This window comes from Elephas maximus, chromosome 4 (assembly GCF_024166365.1).
Source record: "Elephas maximus indicus isolate mEleMax1 chromosome 4, mEleMax1 primary haplotype, whole genome shotgun sequence".
NCBI classification, from domain to species: domain Eukaryota; kingdom Metazoa; phylum Chordata; class Mammalia; order Proboscidea; family Elephantidae; genus Elephas; species Elephas maximus.
The window spans coordinates 145,162,338-145,188,051 of NC_064822.1; the positions used below are offsets into that span (position 1 = coordinate 145,162,338).

The 25,714-nt window shown below is 36.6% G+C and overlaps 1 protein-coding gene across 12 annotated transcripts in view; it reads left to right on the plus strand.

Annotated features, from left to right (window-relative positions):
- METTL25 (methyltransferase like 25) overlaps positions 1-25,714 on the plus strand; it is a 345,627-nt gene that overhangs the window by 65,310 nt on the left and 254,603 nt on the right. For all 12 annotated transcript variants that reach the window (XR_007517292.1, XR_007517291.1, XR_007517293.1 and 9 more), the window contains exons 6-8: positions 3,906-4,000; positions 9,671-9,700; positions 17,900-17,973. Coding sequence is in view for 9 of the 12 variants with exons in the window: in XM_049883967.1 (XP_049739924.1) it covers positions 3,906-4,000; positions 9,671-9,700; positions 17,900-17,973 (199 nt within the window). In the remaining 3 variants the exon portion in view is untranslated. The remainder of the gene's footprint in view (positions 1-3,905; positions 4,001-9,670; positions 9,701-17,899; positions 17,974-25,714) is intronic.

Below are 25,714 nucleotides of genomic sequence, written 5' to 3' on the forward strand. Positions count from 1 at the left end.
GAAGCACCAAAATAAGTATTAGGACAATTGGCTGGAACGTTCCACGAAATCATGACCCTAAACCTTTGAACCAAGAAAATAAATCCTATGAGGTGTTTGGTTGTCTATAGTCAATATCAGCAGCTGCTTTTTCTTTTTTTGTAGAAATATATACAACACAATATTTGCCAATTCAGTTCTTTTTGAGTGTATAGCTTAGTGATATCAATTACATTAATCATGTTATATAACTATTACCCTTAATTGAAGCCGGATTTCTCTTTACCATAAACAGATACTCACTACTTCCCAAACAATGGCTCTCTCTACCCCCTCCTCCCACCTCTGGTAACAGCTAATAAACTTTGGTCTCTATACATTTGACTATTATCATTTCATATAAATGAGATCATACAGTATTTGTCTTTTTTGTGATTGACTTGTTTTACTCAGCATGTCTTCAGGGTTCATCCATGTTGTAGCATGTATTAGGACTTCATTTCTCTTTATGGCTGAGTAGGTTCCTAAGTTATTGATCCCGCTATCCCCTGCGTTTTGCCTCAGACCACAATCATCATCATCTATTTATCTTAGAGTGATGTACAAATGTCACCATATTCTGAGAGTTCTGTGCTATAAAAAGTTGGGGAAGCACTAAGATAAAGATTTATATGCAAAATGGATTCAGAATCTGAATAACAGTGGCTTAAACAAAACAGAGGGATATTTCTCTTGCAATTCAGAGGTAGGTGATTAGAGTTGGTATGGTGGCTCTGTACCACAAAGCCTTCCAAGAACCCAGAATTCTTGTATTTTGTTGCTTCATCTTCTGCTGCTCTTGTCTGCATGGCCCTAGTTGGCTTGCCACCATGATCACATTCTAGACAGAGGAAGGGTGAAGTAAGGCATTGGAGGTGTGGGGCAAAAGAACATACCTCCCTCCCTTTAAGCAAATGGCTGGGAATTTGCACACATCTTTCTGACTATAACTCATTGGCCAAACCTGGTTTCATAGTCTGGTAGCTGAAAGGGAGTCTGAGAATTGCAGTCATTCACCTGAGTGGCTGAATGTCAAGCTAAAAATTGAGAGCTCTGCTACTACATGGAACAAGGAGAATGGACTTTGGGGAAACACGGTTTTAGTGGTTAGCACTTTTCCTAACCATTCTGAATAAAATAGCACACCTCATCTCTCTAGCCCCTTACTGTTCATACCTACACATTGCTGGTGAGTCAATTCCAATTCATGCACCCCTATCGGACAGAGTAGAACTGCTCCACAGGGTTTCTAAGCTGCAGCTGGTGGATTCTAACTGCTGACCTTTTGGTTAGCAGCCAAACTCTTAACCATTACACCACCAGGATTCCTCACTCTTGGCAGTAAGATATAATTTTTTTTTTTTAAGCTTTAAGAAAAAAAGAAATTAGTATACTTACAGCAGTCCTTTCATTTAATGATAATCATGTCTCAGTTAAATCTTAAAGTCTTCAATTTACTACTCAATAAAATTCAAACTAAACTGTTTCAAGTCATCTTGAAAATTGGAGAAGTAACCTAGTATCCCTAGAAACCTGGATAGGCTTCAAGAGCTCTATGAGTCCTGTTCAATTGTAAGTGAAATTATTTGTGTATGTGCATTTATACGGCTTGATGGTTAAGAGGTTGGACTCAGGAGTCAGGCTCCCTGGATTTAAATTCCAGCTCTGCCATGTACTTACTAGATTTGCAACCTCGGGCAATTTATTTAACCTGCCTGTACCCCAGTTAAAGAGTGACACAATGGTTAAGTGCTCGGCTGGTAACTGAAAGGTGGGCAGTTCAAACCCACCAGCAGCTCTGTGGGACAAAAGACCTGGTGATCTGCTGCTGTGAACATTACAGCCTAGGGAGCCCTATGGGGCAGCTCTGCTCTGTTGGTTTAAGGTCATTGAGTAGGAATTGACGGCACACAACAAGAATGTACCTCAGTTTCCCTATCTGAAGCATGAGTATAATAATAGTACATCAATTTTGTAGGATTTCTTTGGGAACTAAAGCTAATTAATACATATAAACCAAAACAACTAAAACCTGTTGCTCTTGAGTCAATTTTGCCTCATAGTGACCCTATAGGACAGAGTAGAACTGCCCCATAGGATTTCCAAGGAGTGGCTGTGGATTCAAACCGCCGACTTTTTGGTTAGCAGCTGAGCTCTTAACTACTTCACTACCAGAGCCCCAATTAGTACATATTAAGTACTTTTAATAGTGCCTCATACATATTAAGTGCTGTATGAGTGCAAGCACAATTGTTTTTAATATTACTAAGGGGAGGGTCCATATTTTCTTTCTGATTATCAATGGGGTCTTTAATCCTCCCCTAAAATAGTTTAAATGTCTATTATAAATATTACATTAATACCTGAAAGAAACCTCTTCCACAGACTTTTTATCTGCATGAAATTTGAACCTTCTCTATTTTAATAAAAAGTCATCTGGTCCTTCTAATGGACCACATCTACCACGGCCTCCACCAGACTGAGTCCAGTACAGCTAGATGGTGCCCGGCTGCCACCACTGACTGCTCTGACAGGGATCACAATAGAGGGTCCCAGACATAGCTGGAGAAAAATGCAGAACAAAATTCTAACTCAAAAAGAAAGTCCAGACTTGCTGGCCTGGCAGAGACTGGAGAAACCCTGAGAGTATGGCCCCTGGACACCCTTTCAGCTCAGTAATGAAGCTACTCCTGAGGTCCACCCTTCAGCCGAAGTTGAACAGTCCCATGGAACAAAACAAGACTAAAAGGGACACACTAGCCCTGGGGCAGGGACTGGAAGGTAGGAGGGAACAGGAAAGCTGGTAATAGGGAACCCAAGGTTGAAAAGGGAGAGTGTTGACTTATTATGGGGCTGTTAACCAGTGGCATACAACAAGGCGTGCACTGTTTGATGAGAAACTAGTTTGTTCTGTAAACCTTCATCTAAAGTGCAATTAAAAAAAAAATCATCTAATCCTTTGCAGCTTTGAAGTATATTTAGTGTAATCTACCTCAACGGTATTTTTTAAAGAGTTTTTTTTTCTTTCAAGTTTTTAGTTCTGTTCTACTTTTTTAATCTAGTGGAAAATTTATATTTACCTCAACTTTCTTGTAATACTTTTGATAAAATTTAAGCTCTTAGTTTCCAGGCTTTAATTCAGAGTGGAAATTTGTTTTGTTTTCCTTTTGGACACCCTGTGTAATTAATAGTTCTATTTTTTTTTTACATAAGTAGCTCCAGCATTAACAAGTTGCATATGTAACTCTGTAGATGAGTTGGGCAGTAGATATGTTACTAAGTAATGAATGTTGATTTTTTGTTGTTACTTGAATCATAGATGCAATTAAGCCAAATTGAATCACAGTTTAAAATATTACAACCTCTTAATATAATGAAAAAATAAGAGCCTGTGGAGCTGTTCTTTTCCTGAAAAGTGAGCATAGTGGCAAAAAAGTAAAATTTGGTCCTTCAGCATTCATAGGAATGAATTAGTATGATTCTGTAATAAATTGCCAAATGCCATTTTTTAAAGTCATTGTTTTAGAAAGTTAGGTAAGCAATAAAATTCCAGTATTTTGTACTTATCACCTATAGTTGCACTGAACATGAAGAATATTTTCATTTTCAATTGCTTTTGTAAATCTTAAAGAAATAATTTTGGCGAATTGGTTGGCATCAGACCTGGAGCTTAAACACAAAACAGGTGTTGTTGAGCAAATACCATCTTCATAATACTAAAATGCTTTCAGTTAACAGACTGAATTGAACTGTTAAACGTCACTGCTCCCATGGTAAACTCCTGTTTGATGCTCTCAATGACTAATTTGCTTTCTCAATAGATTATTTACTTTTACAGAAAGAGGAAAAACTGTATTTTAATAATCCATTTTTTCCTCCATCTGCAGAACTTACTCAAGAAAAGTGGGGATTTCCGATGTGCCACTATCTAAAGGAAGAGAGATGGTGCTGTGGCCGTAATGCCAGAATGTCAGCATGTTTGGTATGGTTATATTTTTTTCCTGAACTAAGAACTTTATCCAGATGTCACAGAATTTATTACTTTTGGCTGATTTTGTGCATTAAATGCCAAATTTTACACAGCATCATTAGTCCTTTTGTGCATTACAAAAATTTGAAGAAAAATGAGTTGTCCTTCCAACATTACCCATTCTACATGCAGTGCAATAACAGTGTATAGTTATACACAGCAAACATTTTCTTCATCATTATATAAAATGTACCACCTCCCCTGTCTTAAATACAGAAATAGCTCAATACTTTACCCACAGCTCTGTGGTATGTGTTTGTAGCAGATCATTTATTTGGTCACCTAATTTTTTCTGGGATGGGAAAAATATTGTTAAGCTGCCTCAGATATGAAATAACTATCCACTTAGTAAAACCCCTATTGTGCCTGATTTTGCTATAGTGTCTTTAGACCTAGATCACAGCCTATCATGTTCACTGTTTATGGAGCTATGTTGGTTTACAAAGGGACAGGTGTAGGTTAAATAGTGTAAATGGCTCTCGTCATCAGAAACAAAATATAGCTGATTAAATAATATGTTTAATGTTCAACCACAGGGAAATTAATTCTTTTAGGGCCATTATTTCTATGCCAATTGCATAGCAGTATAAAAAATAGTGTGCCAGTGTTCTGGTTTATGGATTCTAGATTTAGCTTAGAAATCTATTCATGCTCAAATAATAATTTCCTTATGTAGACCCACTTAGAATACTTTTCTGGGAATATTTATTGTTCTTTCATTTTATCTGTAAATGATACCTGTTGGTTGTCTTATTGAATGATAGAGAAGTCATTATTGGAATGACTTGGCTCCTGGAATACTGGCAGTCAGACTTATATGTTAGGCAAAGATTGAATAGTCTTTTGTGGAATCTGACTAGCTTAAGAGAAAAGACCTAAAGATACTGGCATCAGGGATTTCGAAATGACGCAGAACAGACCTTTCTCTCTAGAGTAAGGCACATAATTAATAGCCCTCATTCATAAGCACATTGTTTATGGTACCCTCATTTTAAATCTCAACAGACAGTTCTCACTAAATGTCTGAGGAAAGTCTAACATGAAAGGTAGAAATTAAATAAATAGGAAAAACAAAGGAACTTGGAGGAAATGGAGACTATCCAAAATGATATAAAATAACATAAAACCAAAAAAAACAAACCTGTTGCTGTCAAGTTGATTCCAACTCATAGCAACCCATTAATACCCCTAAGAAAGATAAAACAATATATTGCATCCATGAAACAGGAATGTTTGCTGTAAAAATAAACATTTAAAGTACCAAAATAAAGAGGTTTTGAGAAATAAATTCCGTGATAGAGAATTTGCAGACCATACTGTACTTAAGAACTTTTCCTGACCACTGTCAGCTTTCCATGGAATGCCCCTTTTGTTAGTTCTATCCCAATCCCTGCTCACCTTGACTTTTGGAATCGACTCGAGGGCACTGGGTACTGAGTGGGTATAGTGATCTTAAGGAACCCTGGTGGCACAGTGGTTCAAACACACCAGCTGCTCTATGGGAGAAAGATGTGGCAGTCTGCTTCCCTAAAGATTTGCAGCCTTCGAAACCCTATGGGGCAGTTCTGCTCTGTCCTATAGGGTCACTATGAGTTGGAATCAATGCGACAGCAATGGGTTTGGGTTTTTTTTTGGTTTATACTGATGTCGAAAGTCTATGGAACATTTCTTTTGGTACATTTTGCTTTATTGTCTTTCGCTCCACAACTGACTTTTTCCACAAATATTTAAAGCACAAGAATTAAATAAATAAAGACCTTTCTGGTGTTGCTTTACTGTGGATTGTTAAGGGAACTAACTAGAAATACTATTAAAATGAATACAGCCTGTTCAAGCATACTTTAAGCCTAATAAAACTATAAAAAAATTTTTTTTAGATTAGTGTGAAATGAACACTTGGTATAATTTTCTTCATTATCTGTGCTTATTAGCCAAGAACAAGATTAATATTTGTAAGAAACTTCTTATCACCTACTAGATTATCTTCTACCATGCAGTCAAAATTTATCATTTGTTTTTCTAGAAGTTAGCTCATCAGCAACACATACCACTTTTTTTTTCATTGTGCTTTAAGTGAAAGTTTACAATTCAAGTCAGTTTCTCATAAACAAAAACTTATACACACATTGTTATGTGACCCTAGTTGCTCTCCCTATAACGTGATACCACACTCTTCCTCCCCATTCTGTATTTTCCATGTCCATTCAACCAGCTTCTGTCCCCCTTTGCCTTCTCATTTCACTGCTGGAGAGGAGCTGCCCACTTAGTTTCATGTATCTACCTGAGCTAAGGAGCACACTCCTCACCAGTCTCATTTTATGTCTTATAGTCCAGTCTAATCTTTGCCTGAAGAGTTGGCTATGGGAATGGTTTCAGATTTGGGCTAACAGAGAATCTGGGGGCCATGTCTTCAGGGATCCCCCCAGTCTCAGTCAGACCATTAAGTCTGGTCTTTTTTCTAGAATTTGAGTTCTGCGCTCCACTTTCTTCTTGCTCCATCAAGGAGTCTCTGATGTGGTCCCTGTCAGGGTGGCCATTGGTGGTAGCCAGGCACCATCTAGTTCTTCCAGTGTAAGGATCATGGACTCTCTGGTTTATGTGGCCCTTTCTGCCTCAGGCTCATTATTTTCCTTGTGTCTTTGGTGTTCTTCATTCTTCTTTGCTCCAGGTGGGTTGAAATCAATTGATGTGTCTTAGATGGCTGCTTGCTAGCTTTTAAGACCTCAGACATTACTTACCAACGTGGGATACAGAAGATTTTCTTAATAAGCTTTGTTATGCCACTTAACCTAGATGCCCACTGAAAGCGTGGTCCCCAGACCCTTACCCCTGCTATTCTGTCCCTCAAAGTGTTTGGCTGTATTCAGGAAACCTCTTAGCTTTTGGTTTAGTCCAGTTGTACTGACTTCCCCTGTACTGTGTATTGTCCTTCCTTTCTCCTAAAATAATTCTTGTCTACTCTCTAGTTAGTGAGTACCCCTCTCCCTCCCTCCCCACCCTCATAACCATCAAAGAATGTTTTCTTCTGGTTTAAACCTTTTCTTGAGTTCTTACAATAGTGGTCTCCTTCAATATTTGTCCTTTTATGACTGACTGATTTCACTCAGCATAATGCCTTCCAGATTCATCCATGTTATGAGATGTTTCATGTATTCATGGTTGTTCTTTATCATTGCGTAGTATTCCATTGGGTGAATATACCATAATTTGTTTATTCGTTCATCTGTTCATGGGCACCTAGGTTGTTTGCATCTTTTTGCTATTGTGAACAGTGCTGCAGTGAATTAGGTGTGCATATATCTTCCTTTAGTACCATGGGTTCTTGATCATATGTTGCCTCTTGAAATGATTAAACATCGAACAATTCTTTTTGGTACAATGACTTTGTCTATTCCTTCCATCTTCTTTTGACACTTCCTGCATCATTTAATATTTTCCCCATAGAATCCTTCAATTTTGAGACTTGAGGCTTGAATTTTTTCTTCAGTTCTTTTAGCTTGAGAAATGCTGAGTGTGTTCTTCCCTTTTGGTTTTCTAACTCCAGGTCTTTGCACATGTCATTGCAATACATTATCTTCTGGAGCCACCCTTTGAAATCTTCTGTTCATCTCTTTTACTTCATTTTTTCCATTCACTTTAGCTACTCGACATTCAAGAGCAAGTTTCAGAGTCTCTTCTGACATCCATTTTGGTCTTTTCTTTCTTTCTTGTCTTTTTAATGACCTCTTGCTTTCCTAATGTATGATCTTCTTGATGTCATTTCACAGCTTGTCTGGTCTTAGGTCATTAGTGTTCAGAGTGTCAGATCTATTCTTGAGATGGTCTCTAAATTCAGGTAGGATATACTCAAGGTCATACTTTAGATCTTCAGCTTCAACTTGAACTTGCGTATGAGCTGTTGCTGGTCTGTTCTTTAATAGACTGCTGGCCTTGCTCTGACTGATGATGTTGAGCTTTTCCGTTGTCTCTTTCCACAGATGTAGTCGATTTAATTCCTGTGCATTTCATCAGGCGTGGTCCACACATATGGTTGCTGTTTATGTTGTTGAAAAAAGGTATTTGCAATGAAGAAGTCATTGATCTTGTAAAATTCTGTCATGTGATCTCTGGCATCATTTCTATCACCAAGGCCATATTTTCCAACTACCAACTCTTCTTCTTCATTTCCAACTTTCGCATTCCAAATTACTGATAATTATTAACGTGCCCCGATTGCATGTTCAATCGATTTTATTTGGCAAAAATTGATAAAATTCCTCAGTTTCTTTATTTTTGGCCTTAGTGGTTCGTGCATAAGTTTGAATAATAGTCATATCAGTTGGTCTTCTTTATAGGCGTATGGGTACTATCCTATCACTGACAGCGTTGTACTTCAAGATAGATCTTGAAATGTTCTTTTTGACAATGAATGCGTCATTGCTCTTCAGCTTGTCATTCATGGCATAGTAGACCATATGATTATCCAATTCAAAATGGCCAATACCAGTCCATTTCAGTTCACTAATGCCTAGGATATTGATGTTTATGCATTCCATTTCTTTTTTGATGGTTTCCAGTTTTCCTAGATTCAGTTCATACATTCCATGTTCCAGTTATTAAAGGATGTTTGCAGCTGTTTCTTCTCATTTGGAGTCATGCCTCATTGGCAAATGAAGGTCCCAAAAGCTTGACTCCATCCATGTCATTAAGGTTGACTCTACTTTGAGGAGCCAGCTCTTTCCCAGTCATATTTTGAGTGCCTTCCAACCTGAAGGGCTCATCTTCTGGCACTATATCATACTATGTTCCATAGCTATTCATAAGGTTTTCACTGGCTAAATTTTTTTCAGAAGTAGACCACTGGGTCCTTCTTCCTAGTATGTCTTAGTCTGAAAGCTCAGCTGAAACCTGTCCACCATGGTTGACCGTGCTGGTATTTTAAAACCAGTGGCATAGCTTCCATCTTCAGAGCAACACACAAGTATGACAAAACTGACAGACTTATGGGGGACTAGAAATACTAGGAAACAATTTGTAAAAAAAAATATTTTGGATCTTAAAGACAAATGTAAAATCCAGCTACAAATGAAATTATAAAAAATATTTATTACTTTTTCTTCTACCTGACACTTGATCATACAATTTAAAATATATATAATTTTCTAAGGTAAGCTTTTAATTAATGTGTTCATTTGCTTAATAAATGTTGAAATTATATGTTCATAAAAAACTGGAAGAGATACGTTAAAAAGTATTATGTAAATATGTCTCTATATGTACACATAATAACAACTTTGGATTCATTTGATTGTTTTAGGTACACTTAAGCTGAACCAGGAATGTTATTTCATTTCTTTCCTCTTTTCAGATTCCTTCTAAATTTTAAGGAGCTTATATAATTGTAGTATACATGTGTTTGCGTATAAGACATTCATCTATTATAAATCAGGCCCAGATTATACAAGCATACCAGTTAACATTCCTTAATGATATTAGCACTTTTAAGTGTATAAACTTACATGTTATCACTTAATTAATCTTTTCAAATGTCATTTTCACAAGCCCTTATACAGTGTGTTTATAAATCTTATAAGATAAGACTAAATATATCAGCAGTCTTTGTTTTGATTCTTCTTTTTAAAGGCTTTGGAGCGGGTTGCAGTTGGCCAAGGGGTAAGTAAGAGTGTTTACTATAATCCAACTGATGAACTCAATAGTTTCTACCTTAAGTATCCTTCATGCTTGACCTGCTGATGAACTTAAAACCTGATGGATTTTAATAAATATCACCTCTTCTTGTCACTTCTGCATATTCAAATTTATACAGTTTCTGTAGGTTTACTTCAAAAGAGAAGTGAGCTTTCAGAAAAAGTAAATCGAACTTCTAAGAAAGTTTCTACATTATACTCTTGTCCTGACTTCTAATTTCTTCATATTATACTAAAAAGTTCATCTATAAATATTTCTAAAGAATGCTGTTGCTGAATATCAGGCTCTTATGAGCTTAGTTCAAGTAAAGATAAATAAGGCATAGCATTCACTTTATTATTTAACTATAGTCCAAAACACACCTTTAATTTTTTTCTTTGATGACTTTTTTCTTTATTTACTTTGTTAGTCATTAATTGCAACAACCAAATGGGCTTGCACACATAAACAGAAGTAAAATGTATCCCCAAAATAGTCACATAATTGTCTTATCCTCTACTGTATGATTCATGAAACATACTAGGTTTTTTTGTTCTTGTTTTTCTAGTTTATTGTTTGAAAAGTTTCATCAGATTTTTCTTGTTGGACTTAAATTTTAAGAAATCTCTTCTGCTTCTTTTCAGGGAACATTAATAGGTACATGAGTTTTTAAAAATGGTAATAGTAATAACAAATGTCATTTGCACTCATCTAGATGCTGTGCTAAGCACTTTGCATGTTTTTTTTTTTTTTGATGCATTTCAACATTTCTGTCTAAAAATTGATTTAAAAAATAATTCCTTTGAAGGCATTAGAGCATATTATTTAAGTGTGTAGTCTTTAGTCTCAGACTCCTGGTTTGCATTCTGTCTCTACCACCTACTAGTTAAGTGACCATAAGCACATATCAAATTTTCTCTATAGCTTAATTTTTTAATCTGTAAGATAGGGATAATAGCAGTAATAATAGGAGTAATAATGGTACTTCTGAATAGAATTGTTGTAAGGATTAAATGAATGAATGCATGTAAAATGCTTAAAACAATGTCTGGCACATAGTAAATGCTCAATAAACGTCAACTGTTGTTACTGTTTTAATTTATTATTATGATAATGAAAATAATAGCTAAAACTAACACGAAGCTCACTATGGGCTAAGTCCTATTCAAAGTTCTTCTCACCTATTAAGGTACTACATACATACTATTAGGCAGTAGCTACTATTATTGATATTACCATTATTATTATCTCTCTGATGAAATATAGAGTAGCCAATGCTGAGATTTGAATCTATATTTGACTCTGAACCACAAACTCTTAACTATTATATTACATATCAACTTAATGGTCCCCTAGGGAACTGGAAGGAGCCCTGGTGGCATAGTGGTTAAAGGGCTCGGCTGCCTGTGAGATGGAATTGACTTGAAGGCAGTAGGTTTGGTTTGGTTTTCATGAATTGGAATAGGGAAGAACCTTCATCATAATAATTCCCCAGTGCATTTGTGTGGCATTTTTCGTATCCGAACTGCTTGCTCATGCTTACACCCAAACATGAGTGAGGTATTATCCCAAACTTACATGAGAACATGATACACAGCAGAAGTTTAATAGTATGTTCTAGCTCCCTTAATTAATTGCAGAGCTTTGACTTCCAGCTTAGTGCTTTTTTCCACTAGACCTGTAAAATGCATGTCTAATATGAATGCTTTAAGGGTGTACGAACACTTTTCCTCTTCCTCCCATTTTTAAGATACATTAAAGCGTTAAATTGATTTATTACTTGTGAAGTTAGGAAAGAAATTCTGAACCACATCAAGTTTATCCTGGAGTAGTCAGACACAAGCTGCTGGGGAGACATTGACTCCCTTCCTTCCCACTTACTCCATCTGTATTTACCAAGATGGATAGTCCTAGTTATTCCAGGAATGTGCAGTTGAAGGCACTTCATAACTCTCTTCCCTTTTCTCTTAGGAAACAGCTGTAAAACTCTTATTTACTTAGAGTAATTTGGGAACAGTGATTTCTTCTATCCTGTTTGTATTTCTGTATTCATTCCATTTCTTTTCTTTCTTGCTTAAAAATGTGTTTTTTGGTCTTTTTGTATGTGTGTGGTCTTTAATAATTTTTTAAATAAAATATAAATATACTTTTATTTCTAAATTATTTTGATACCATTTTATATAATTTTTATCAAAAGCATAGGGATTTTAACTATTTTATAAAGTAAGTTTCCTATAATATTAATGTTTCCATCTATTATAGCTAATCAAACAAAGTATTAAGTACTTTGTAAGCCATTTGTAGTACTAGTATGAATATTTCACTTCAAGATATAAATTTGCCAAATGCCTTGAATTTCAGTGGTGCACTATGGGATTAGATGTAAATATATAAAAAGGGGTTTCAGCATTGAAGTGAAGGAATTTTTGAGAAAGTTTTTTTTTTTAAGGGACAGATAATAAAGCAGAGATTTTGGCAATATAGAAAAGAGTTAACTCAAGATGAGAAAATGTCAAAAGTAAACTATATTCCAGACATGAGAAATTCTAGGTGAAATATTTTAAAGCAGTATTCAGGAAAGGAAAGTTTAGGAATCAGAGGGTTTTGTCTCAAGTGAAGGAGTTGTACGTGGAAAGAGATTTTATATAAAAATTATGCCTTTTGAAGGTTGTAAATTTTAGTATGGTCATTCAAGTATGGGTGTGTCTGGTTAGAGTGAATTATTTTAGAAGTTGAATTGGGGACTGTGGTATTCCTAACACCTTTTTCGCTGGACTTACCATTCCCCTCCCCCTGCTTTCAAGAGGGGATATGACTTCTGTTCTTTCAAGGTGCTCTGTCAAGATGCTGTAAATCAGACAATCTTCAGTGACTTTAAGGGTAATGCCATCAGATGAAGACCTAAGAAATGATGTTCTACCCTCAACCCCCCAGGGGCCCTGGTAGCACAGTGGCTAAGAGCTACGCTGCTAACCAAAAAATCAGGAGTTCAAATCCACCAGCTACTCCTTGGAAAATTTATGGGGCAAGTTCTACTCTGTCTTATAGGGTCACTATCAGTGAGAATCAACTCAATGGCAATGGGTTTACCCTCCACCCCTGTTTCAGCACCTGGAGGCCACCATGTGGGAACTTGCAGTTGGATGGGGTGGTAGGGAGGGAGAGGCAATAGAGTAGATTTTCTGTCTGAGCACACACCTGATAGGCAGGGTCATCCCTGAAAGGTGCTGAGCCCAAGACAAATTCTGTTTTGTACTAAACCTCACCTGAACCCAAACATATTCTTTCTAGCTGGAAACAAATGAAAGTAACAGTCTCGGGCTCTGACAGAGGATAGAGGTAGCAAAAGGATAACTCAGTAGGTATACATATTCCAGTGAACCCGTATCCTAAAATCATTGCCAGCCATTGGACAGTTTTTAGTTTTTACCTTATTTGACACCTCAAAAGCATTTAGCATTCTTGACCTCCATCATTCTTCATGTCCACTTATCCTGCTCATCCTCCTTCCTTTATGGCTATTTCTACTAAGTCTTGTTGCCTACCTACCGCCTTCCTTCACCTGTTCCTCACCTTTTAAATGTTTACGTTTCCTATAATTCCATATTTTTCTGTTTATCACATATGAATTCCTTAAATAATCTCATTCTCAATGTGGCTGCAGTTACCACCAGTTCCAATAACCAGGAACTATATATTTTGACCAGGCTTCATTCTGGAATGCCAGACCCATATTTCCAAATACTGCCCATCTCACTTACCCCAGTGTCTCAGAGTCAACATGTTCAAAACCAAAATTCTGCCTCATATATGCTTCTCTGCCTGTCATAAACCCGACATGGTCAGAACCAACATTGTACCTCAAATGTGTTTCCTACATATATTCTTTGTTTTAGTAAATGACACCATCATCCATCCCCTTTCTTAAATCAGAAAAATTTGGATCGTCCTAGACTCTTACATTTCCTCCATTACCAATATCCAATCAGTCATCAACTCTAAAATTCTCCCCCCAAACATCTCTTAATCTATTCTTTTCTCTTTGTCTCCACTGTCCTAATTCAGGAATTCATCTTCTCGCTTGAATTATTGCTATAGCCTCTATAGTAATCTTCTTCTACTGATATCATTACTTACTCAATAATCTGTAGTGTTCTACTTATCTTTCTAAAGTGATGGGGGCCCAAAGTGGTTAGTTATTGCCACAGTAATACTGTGTCGTAAATCAGTCCACATATCAGTGGCTAAAATAACAGTCATTTATTCTTATGTATCTCTGGATTGATTTGGGCATCTCTGTTTCAGGCTGCAGTGGCTGAGGTTCAAATGGTCTACGCTGGGCTCAGCCGTGTAGCTCTACTTCAAGCTTCCAATTTCTGGGTTGGCAGGGAGACTCAGCTCCACCCATTCTCTTCTTCTTAGACTAGGGAGCTGCCCAGTCACACTTCACATGGCAATGACAAAGCTGCAAGATGGCAAGCAGAAATGCACAAGGATCCTTAAGGCCTGCGCTCAGAACTGGCACTTTTGCCTTCAAACCATTGTTCAAAGCTAGTAACATGGTCAAGCTCAAAGAAAAGAGGTGGAAAAATATATTCACCCATAACAAGGTTATGGGAAGTATGTGGATGCAGGGAGGGGTGAATAATTGGAGCCAGTTCTTCACACTTTCACAGCCCACACTCTGGGTCAAAATATTTACATCCCTCCCACATAAAAAATACATTCAACCTCATCCAAAGACTGATCCAATCTCAGCATCAGACTTAAAGTCCTGGGTCCCCTCTTCTATATTAGATATGCATGGGGTTCTTCTTGATCTAGAGACCTAAGAACCACAAGAGAAGTTATCTGCACCACAATACAACCGATATACAGTGGTAGATCAGATACAGGATATCCTCCATAAAAATTTTCATTCAAAAAGGTAAAAAATGAGAGACACATTTACAGTCTCAGCCATGGCAGTTCTGAAACCCCACTGGAAAATGTTGTCAGATTCTCCTATCCTGAGGATTGTTCCTTGATTAGGTCCTTGTTCTGCTTCCCAACAGGGAAAGATTAATGACAAGGACCTTCCAACCAGAGCTGACAGAGAGAAAAATTCTTCCCCATGAGCTGGCACCCTGAATTCGGACTTTCTAGCCTCCTAGACTGAGAGAGAATAAACTTCCAAGTCAACTTTATCTCCAAATTCTATAAATCACCAAATCCTGTAAATTGTGCAACAAAATCAATCTCTCACTCTTGCTCTCATATGTACATACTCTCTTTCATATATATATATATATATACGTATGGGTGTCTGTGTGTATATATATATATTTGTCTTAGTTATCTAGTGCTGCTATAACAGAAATAACAGAAGTGGATGGCTTTAACAAACAGAAGTTTACTCTCTCTCAGTATAGTAGACTGGAAGTCCAAATTCAGGGTATTAGTTCCAAGGAAAGGCTTCCTTTCTCTGTCAGCTCTAGAGGAAGGTCTTGCAGTCTTCCCTTGGTGTAGGAGTTTCTCCACACACAAGCTTCAGGTTCAAAGGACGTGCTCTGCTCTTGGCGCTGCTTTCTTAATGGTATGAGGTTCCTCATGTCTTCTGCACACTTCTGTCTTTTATATCTCAAAAGATTGATTTAAGATACAACCTAGTCTTGTATATTGAGTCCTGCCTCATTAGTATAACTGCTGCTAATCCCACCTCATTAACATCTAGAGGTAGGACTTACAACACATAGGAAAATCACATCAGATGGCAAAATTGTGGATAATCACACAATACTGGGACTCATGACCTAGACAAGTTGACACACATTTTTGGGGGACCTCATACCACCAAGAAATAAGAGCCAGGAAATAGTGCGTCCTTAGGATGAGGGGTCCCTGCTCTGAGAAGCTCCTCAACAGGGAAATATTAATGACAAGGACTTTCCCCCAGAGCTGACAGAGAGTGAAAGCTTTCCCTTGAAGCTGGCACCCTAAATTTGGACTTCTAGCTTTCTAGACTGTGGCAGAATAAACTTCTGTTTTTTAAAGCCATCCACTTGTGGTATTTCTGTTATAGCAGCACTAGACAACTAAGATTAGATAGATAGATAGATAGGTAGATAGGTAGATAGATAAGTAGGTAGGTAGGTAGGTAGATAGGTAGATAGATGATAGTGGACAGTGGATGTGTTTGCCAAAAAATTCTAGCAGGTGTTCATTTTCCTTTTTTTTTTTAATAACTTTGCATAGAAGCTGGGTTGTTGTTGCTGACATTTTTTGTATACTGAATTTTCCTATACTATCAATATTATTAGAGATGGGGTTTCAGCAACTTTGATACTGATAAAGAATATCCTGTAATTTCTATTTCAAGAGTACCTCTTCTATTGCTGCAGTGAAGTGCTCTTTCATTTATAAACAGCTCTTTTTTGCCTTCTTCTACTTTAAAACTATTACAATTCATTGGGGTCCTTCTCTTCAGCCATTCTTTCATTTCTTTTACCATTGAACTTCACAGGACACCTTTCATCTCTCTTTCCCCCAAAGTTAAAACTCCATTTATGATCCTATGTACTTTCCAACTTCCTTCTTCAACTCTGCAGTAGCCACCTTGTCTTAGTCATCTAGTGTTGCTGTAACAGAAATACCACAAGTGGATGACTTTAACAAAGAGAAATTTATCTCTTCACAGTAAAGTAGGCTAAAGTCCAAATTCAGGGCGTCCGCTCCAGAGGAAGGCTTTCTCTCTCTGTCGGCATTCTTGTCAATCTTCCTCCAGACTAGGAGCTTTTTCACACAGGGACCCTGGGTCCAAAAAACATGCCCTGCTCCTAGTACTTCATTCTTGGTGGTACAAGGTCCCCCAACTCCCAGCTTGCTTCCCTTTCCTTTTATCTCTTGTGAGATAAAAGGTGGTGCAGGCCACACCCAGGGAAACTCCTTTTACGTTGGATTAGGGATGTGACCTGAGCAAGGGTGTTATGTCCCACCCTAATAGGGTCGCTATGAGTCGGAATCAACTCAACGGCACTGGGTTTGGTTTTTTGTTGTTGTTGTTGTTGTTGAATCCTCTTTAACCACATGCAGAGATTATGATTTACAACACATAGGAAAATCACAAAATGGAGGACAGCCACACAGCACCAGGAATCATGGCCTAACCAAGTTGACACATATTTTTGGAGAATACAATTCAATCCATTACAGTCTTTATGGTTGTAGTACATAGAAAATATCAACTGGGATTCACCCCAAGAAAGAGAGAGTGCTACCGTAAGTAAGGAAATACAGAAAATGTGTCTGAGGCCTGGAAGATCTGCCCAGTGGCTACTGCAGAGTTGAAGAAGGAAGTTGGAAAGTACATAGGATCATAAACGGAGTTTTAACTTTGGGGGAAAGAGGTGAAAGGTGTCCTGTTAAGTTCAATGGTAAAAGAAATGAAAGAATGGCTGAAGAGAAGGACCCCAATGAATCACAATAGTTTTAAAGAAGTAAAAAAAAAAAAAAAAGAAGAAGTAGAAGGCAAAAAATAGCTGTTTATAAATAAAAGAGCACTTCACTGCAGCAATAGAAGAGGTACTCTTGAAACAGAAATTATAGGATATTCGTTATTAATGTCAAAGTTGCTGAAACCCCATCTCTATCCCCACAGCTCTGTTGATATTGATAGTATAGGAAAATTCAGTATACAAAAAATGTCAACAACCAGCTTCCACGCAAAGTTATTTAAAAAAAAAAAAGGAAAATGAACACCTGCTACAATTTTTTGGCAAACACACCCACTGTCCACAAGGACCAAGCCATATTCGCTTCTCATCTGCGCATATCCCATATGACTGATCTTTTATAAACTCCGTAGGCGACTTGACTGGTCTTGAAAGTTATTTCTACATTTTTAACTAAATACACATTCCATATGGGACAGTAGGTCATTTTTCGTTGATTATAGCCTTTTCTCTTTCATTCACTACTATTTCTTTTTGGTTTCTTCTGTTTTCTTGTATAACTACTTTATCAGTGGGAATTAGCCTCAGGATAACCCTTGAGCCTTAGAATTGAAAAATTTTAAAATCGTCCTCTCTGTTTAGCAAAAAAGTTAGGTTTCTAACAGACAGTTACAGTCCAAACTCTCAGGTATTAATTTTGATTACTGTTTTTGTGTTTGTTTCTTCTGCTTATATGTATCTACATTTTTTTCAGCTGCCTACTGAATCGCTCTTCTATCGTGCCGTCCTTCAGGATATTATTAAAGATTGTTATGGTATCACCAAATGGTATGATGATTTTAATTAGAATAACTATGTTGTATTGTAAGTGAAATAATTTTTTAGTCCTCGGGAATTTATGCTGGATCACTGTTATTGATAGAATAAGCCTTGAATTTGAGCACAATGCCAGTAACTAACAAAGATAGTGACAGTTGTATCTTAGGTTAATTATCATTAAATTGGGGACTGTAATGATTCTTCTTGTCCTGAAAGGTTGTTGTGATGGTGAAGTAATACAGTAAGTCCCCGAGTTATGACCATCTAACAACTCATAGTTACCCTTTAACGTTTTGTAAATTTGCCCTCACTTTGAAACAATTGAACCAACCCCTACTCACAACAAATTCTTCATCACAGTCACCTTCACTTGGTGTACATGCAACTTTTAAATCATTGAAAAGGCTTCAAGACTTTTCTTGCACTAAAGTCAATCTGAATAAAAACCGTATGCACCTGTTCTGACTTACATACAAATTTGACTTAAAAACACACTTAGGCATGAAAGGGACTGGACAGTGGGTAGGAGAGAGATGCGGATGAAGAGTGAGCTATTTGTATCAGGTGGACACTTGAGACTGTGTTGGCATCTCCTGTCTGGAGGGGGGATGGGAGGATAGGGAGAGTTGGAAGCTGGCAAAATTGTCATGAGAGACTGGAAGGGCTGACTCATTAGGGGGAGAGCAAGTGGGAGTACGGAGTAAGGTGTATATAAACTTATATGTGACAGACTGACTTGATTTGTAAACGTTCACTTGAAGCTCAATAAAAGTTATTAAAAAAAAAAACACTTAGGAACAGATCTTGTTCATAACTTTGGGACTACCTATGTAAAATGTACTTTAGAATCCTAGTAGCGTTAAAAAGTTTTATATAAGTAATTCCATAAATACGATATTATCATATGAGCAGAAGTTAGATTTAAAATGTTTCACAACTGGTACATCATAAACACTTGCTAATTAGAGAAGATACTGATCATAAGCAATCATAATAGCCATTTGGGTCTCTACTGGTAGAATAGTAGCCCTGTAAATGTTTTATTTTGCTTCTGTTTTTCCCTACTAATACAGTGCCTACACAGAGAGGCAAGGGGTGGGAGAATTTTTCCACAATATTGGTTCAACAACTGCCATATTCAAGATAAATTTGCAGTCTTGAGAAATTTCATAAATGTCCTCTTGGTAATTATAATTCTTGGGATTCTGGTAACCATTTGTCATAATAGGATTATTCCTCAACGTATAAGGGGGCAGTTTACAGATCCTCATAAGCTAAACCACAATTATTAACAAAGATAGAAAGGATATTCAGATTATCTATTATTTCTCTGTAAGAAAATAAATATCCTTTTTTTTCTGACAGAAATTACTACATACAAATATCTACATATCCCCTTAGTTTCAACTGTCATCTCCATGTAGATAACTCCTAAATTTATATCCCAGTCTCCATTCTCTTTCCATATATTTACCAGTTTTCAGAATCTCTTAGAGTAAGTTCCTCATGTTCTTCTGAAGACTAGCACCTTCTTTTGAGCTCACCCCAAGATGGAGAAATTCTAAATATTGTGCAGATTCATGTCCATTCAAAATATTGACCATCTGCCTTCTTTTAAGCACTCAAAATTCATCAGTGTGCTTATTGTTCTCTTAATGACTTCTTAAAATATTCCCCGTTCTTCCTAAAGCTTTCTTCTGTCTTGAAAACTTAACAGTCTCCAATCTTGTACACTCCTGCCTTCCTTTGCTACATTTTTTCATTCCATTGCCTCAATGAACTTTCAGCCACATTTGAGCATGTTGATAATTGTATTTTTCTAAGCATTCTTCCTCATTATCTTCCATTATGCTGCATTCTTCTGAGTTTCTTACTCCCACTGTGAACACTCTATTTTCATTAAGGGTGCTTCTTACTCCATCCTCTAAGTATATCTAGGCATTCTCATATGTTTTATACTTGACCCTTGTCTCTTTTTTCTTCTATAAGCAGTTACCCTCACCACAAATAACTCTTGAGTCATGTGTCTGCCTCCAACCTCTTTTTAGAAGTCCATGCCTACATTTCCCATTTTCATCTGAATAGCTCCACGTAAGCATCTCACAAAAATTTCAGATTCAGCCGTGTCCAAAAACCAGTCATCTTCCTACCAGTTCTACCTACTCCTTCTTCTTCCCTAGCCTTTCTTGTTTCTGGTAATGACATGACTATTAACAAGATTTAGAAATCTTAAAATAATATTCAATTCTTTTCCCATCATCAGACTATACATTCTAATTGGTTGTCAAGGGTTATACCTGTTAAAAAAAAAAAAAAACCCAGTGCCGTCGAGTTGATTCCGACACGTTAGGTTTTTTTAATCCAGCAATTATTTGTTGTATGTCAGGCAGTATGTTGGAGGACTCAGGATGCACGGATGTGGTGTTTTCACAGGAACATTTCATATTCTAGTTAGGATGACATATGCAAAAATTAATTGCAAACAAAGTAGTAGAAACCAGCTTCTAGTAATAGCAGACTAGATAATTGGGAACAACCTTCCTTCTTAGAAAAGCAAAAAATGCTGAAGCCATGTGAGTGTGTGTATGTGTTTAAATTTGTTTTTAGTAAGTTTGAGGGAATCAATGACCTGTCAAGGAAGTCAGGAATTACAGGGCAAATATCCAGAAGCAGACGGAAACTAAGGGGAACCCAGCTTTTAAGGCTGCATTTTCTCCCGAGGCATCTGCCAACTCTTTGATAGATAGCTATCTGCCAGTGGCTAGAGGGGCTAGAGAAGGTGAGCAAAGCTTTCAGTAGAATCACACTTCTATTAGAGTTCATGGCCTACCTAAGATGAGAATTTAGGATTAGGACAGATAAGCCACTTACATGTTTTTGAGTTAGGTCTCTGAAGAGTCATACTATAAAAGTAAGGGTGAACTGAAAATAGAAGAGTCTTAAGATAGACTAAAGCTCAACTTGAAATTATTAAACTATTTGAGATTACTGCTTCCCTTAGCTGCCTGCAAGAAGGAAATACTCTTCAAATTATCACTACAATTTGTTATATATAACAGCTGCCCATGACAGAATCAAAAAATTGTTTCAATTAACAATAACAACAGAGACATCTAGCATAATCTGGATATTTTTGAAATAAGCTAAAAAAATGGACAGCTACTAGGGAGGAAGACTATGATAACTTTAGTTTGGGACCCTTTGAACCTTTGCATATTTTCTGCTTTTATTATTTGATGTCTCCTACCCAGGAGATGATATTTTATGTTACACTGTTTTATATATATAGTATTAAACATGATTCAGTCTTAAGTGTATGTGGAAGGTTTATACCTCCTTTACCTTAGTACTTATTTCTTTAAAATGCTATAGATTCATGATATAGTTACAGGGAAATTAAAACTGAACAGGCCCATGTGATAACAAAAGCACAGCAGCAAAAGACAAAATAGATAAGTGGTAAGTGCGACTTCATAAAAATTAAATACTTTTGTTCATCAAAGGACTTTATCAAAGTCCAACCTACAGTTTGGAAGAATATTTGGGGGAGCCGTATGGTATCCGATAAGGGTCTAGTATCCAAAATATGTATATATGTTGTTGTAGTTGGGTACCATCAAGTCAGTTCTGACTCATAGCGACCCTGTGTACAACAGAAGAAAATACTGCCTGGTCCTGTACCATCTTCACGATTGTTGCCATGTTCAAGCCCATTGTTGCAGCCAGTGTGTCAGTCCATCTTGTTGAGGGTCTTCCTTTTTTTTGCTGACCCTCTTCTTTAGCAAGTATGATGCTCTTCTCTGGGAACTGGACCCTCCTGATAACATGTCCAAAGTATGTGATATGAAGCCTTGCCATCCTTGCTTCTAAAGAGCATTCTGGCTTTACTCCTTCGAAGACAGAATTGTTTGTTGTATATATATTTTGAAAAGCAAAAAAACAAAAACTTCTACAACTTAACAATAAAAAGACAAACAACCCAATCAAAAAAAATGGGCAAAGACTTGAATAGACAGTTCACCTAAAAGGATATTCAAATGGCCAACAAGCACATGAAAAGATACTCAAAGTTATTCATTAGCCATTAGAGAGATGCAAATCAAAACCACAATAAGATACTACCCTACTCACCTCTGTTAGAATAGCAGTGATCAAAAAACAGAAAACAACAGGTGTTAGTGAGATTATGAGGAAACTGGAACCCTCATTCATTGCTGATGGAAATATAAAGTGGTACAGCTACTGTGGAAAACAGTTTGGCAGCTCCTCAAAAAGTAGAACATAGAACTGCCGTATAACCCAGTAATCCCAATCCTAGATATATAGCTAGACAGTAAAGTCAGGAACACAAACAGAAACCTGTACACCAGTGTTCACTACAGCACTTTTCACAATAGCCTAAAGGTGGAAACAATCAAAATGTCCATCATTAGGTGAATGCATAAACAAAATGTGGTATATACACACAAGGAAATACTGTGGTTACTAGGGATAAGAAGGAGCAGAAAAGGGAGATTTTGCTTAAGGGGCATTGAGTTTGGAAAAGGATAGCAAGAACAGATGCACAACTGGAAGAATGTAATCAATGTCACTGAATTGAACATGTAGAAATACAGAGGGCATGTGTTTTGTTATCTATATTTTCACCATAAATTAAAAAAGAAAACTGAATAGCCCCAATTTATATAATTATTATCAGGCAGTTATACAACGCCAAGAGTAATGGGAGATACCGCTATCTTACTATGATTAGTGCATTTACTAAAAGTTTTTATTTAAAACATCGACCAGAGAATTCTATTTCTAGTGATACTGTAGATTAGAAACCCTACAAATAAATTCCTGAATAAAATGGTTAAAACTTTTCTAGTGTACTACTGACTGTTCTGAAAATAAAGAGAAGAATTCTCAACAACCAAAATCAAATCAAAGTGGGAATTCATGAATTAAAAAAAAAAAAAAAAAAAACCTCTGCAGCCTCCTTTCTCTCCATAAGCATCTATTGAATCCTTTTCTCTTTTCAGAGCTGCCCAGGATTAGAAGACAAAAGATAAATCCTAGTCCCTCAAAATTAAGTGTCTAACATGAAATGCTCTTATAAGGATGTGACTCAAAGGGTTATAACCTTACTTAGGCATAAGCTAGAAATGAAGTCTTCCCACAAAAGAAGACAGTAAGAAAACTTAATTATTTAGACAGTGATTTTGGGATGGAAGAGAAATCTTTCCTGAGAATTTGTAACCACAAGATTTCCTCATAGAATTTGTGCAAAAAATCACACAACCTATATGACCTGAAAAACTGTATTATAAAAACCCATTTTAAAGAAGCTCCAGTTTGATAGTGGCCTCAGTCTCTGGCAGGAAGAGACACAAATACCTTTGGAGGAACATATTTTCAATATAGACCTCAAAGTATTCCCACAGGTAAAATACAGAACAACATAACCTCATGGACAAAGATTTCAAAACATTCATGGAAAAAATACTCCATGAGCAAGAGCCAGCAACAACCAGCAACAGATTCAGATTCGCCAAAATATAAGTTATATATAGAATAAAAATTAGTATGTTTAATATGTTTAAAGGAATAAGACAAGGAAAAAGTTATAAAGAATGGGCCTATAAAATAATGACCAAACAAATATATGTGAAAAAGAGCCAAACACGATACTGGAAAAATTTAAAAAGATGCCGACTGAAATTCAAAACTCAATATACAAGTGCTAAAGAGAGAATTAGTGAATTGGGGGATAGATGCAAAGAAATTACCTGTAATGCAAAGCAGAGATTAAATGTGGAAAATGTGAAAAAGTACAAAGTGGAAATGCCTAATGTACATCTTATTGGAGTTCCCAAAGGAAAGAATAGAGAAAATTGGGTGAGACATATTTAAAGTGGTAATAGTGGAGCCCTGGCAGTCCAGTGGTTAAGAGCTTGGCTGCTAACCAAAAGGTCAGCAGTTCAAATCCACCAGCCACTCCTTGGAAACCCTATAGGGCAGTTCTACTCCGTCCTATAGCGACGCTATGAGTTGGAACCAATTCGACGGCAGTGGGTTTGGTTTTGGTTTTGAATAGCTGAGCATTTTTCAAAATTGATCAAAGACACCAATATACAGATTTAAAGGGTCCCAACCAATCCCAATCAAACTAAATGAAAACAAACCAACATTAAACTTATTGGACCAAAAATGCTGATTGCCAGAGGCAGAACAATGCTACAAGCAGCCTGGTGGGCAGAGCAACAAAAGGACAGATTATCACAGAGGAGCAACAATTAGAATGGCTTTCCAACAGCAAAATGGAAACCAGAAGACAGTAGAATAACATTGTCAGTATCCTGATGAAAAATAATTGTCATCTTAGATTCTTATACACAATTGACATTTTTAAGGATGGGGCGAAATAGATAGTTTTAAGTCATAAAAGATTGAAAGAGTTTAACATCAACAGACCTGCACAAAAGTGTAAAGAATGTACTTTAGGAAGAAGGAAATTTATTTCATATGCAAGGATTGCTGTAAGAAAGAATGATGAACACTGAAATATATAGGCAATTTAAACAAGCATTGACTGTATAAAACTACAGCGATATTGGCCAATTTGTGGAAGCCTTTAAAAAATACAAGTAAAAAATACTGAAAACATACGTATAAGGTGGGAGGGATTGGTCAGTATTAGAGTATCTATGAGCCTTGTATTGATCTAATGCATGCTAAAAAACTGATTTAAATTTACTCTTGTTTAAATGTTTGATAAATTATAGATTTTTTTCAAAATATGAATATTGTTTCTAACTTATAAATTAATAAATAGAAAAAACGGAAATGAAGAAAAAGTAAAAATTAAATCAATTCAAAGAATAATGGAAGGCCAGTAGAATTCAGCATCATATCAAAAATATAATACACCATGACCAAGTGGGATTCATACCAGGTATGCAAGGACGGTTCAACATTAGAAAGGTATTCAAGTTGGTAATGAAAAAGTAAAACTGTCCCTATTTGCAAATGACATGATACTATACATAGAAAACCTAAAGACTCCCAAGAAACCTACTGGAACTAATAGTAAGATCCATTAGAGTAGCAGGATATAAGAAAACATAAAAAAATCAGTTGGATTCCTATACACTAATAAAGAGAACAATGAAAAGGAAAATAATACTATTTATAATAGCCCCTAAAAAATAAAATTCTTAGGAATGAATCCAACCAGGGATATAAAAGACCTATGCAAAGAAAACTACAAAACACTACTGCAAGAAACCAAAAGGGAACTACGCAAATGGAAAAACGTACCATTCTCATGGATAGGTTGACTCAACATTGTGAAAATGTCAGTTCTACCAAAAGCAATCTACAAATACAATACAATCCTTATCCAAATGCCACCAGCATTCTTTAAAGATATGGAAAAGCTAATCATTAATTTTATATGGAAAGGGAAGAGGCCCCAGATAAGTAAAGCACTACTGAAGAAGAATAAAGTAGGAGGATTCACAGTACATGACCTCAGACCCTACTATACAGCTACAGTAGTCAAAACAGCCTGGTACTGGTACAACAACAGATACATTGACCAATGGAACAGAATTGAGAAACCAGATGTAAATCCATCCACCTATGGTCACCTGATCTTCAACAAGGGTCCAAAGTCCGTCAAATGGGAAAAAGACAGCCCTTTTAACAAATGGTGCTAGCAAAACTGGATATCCATCCACACACAAAAAAAATGAAATAGGACTCA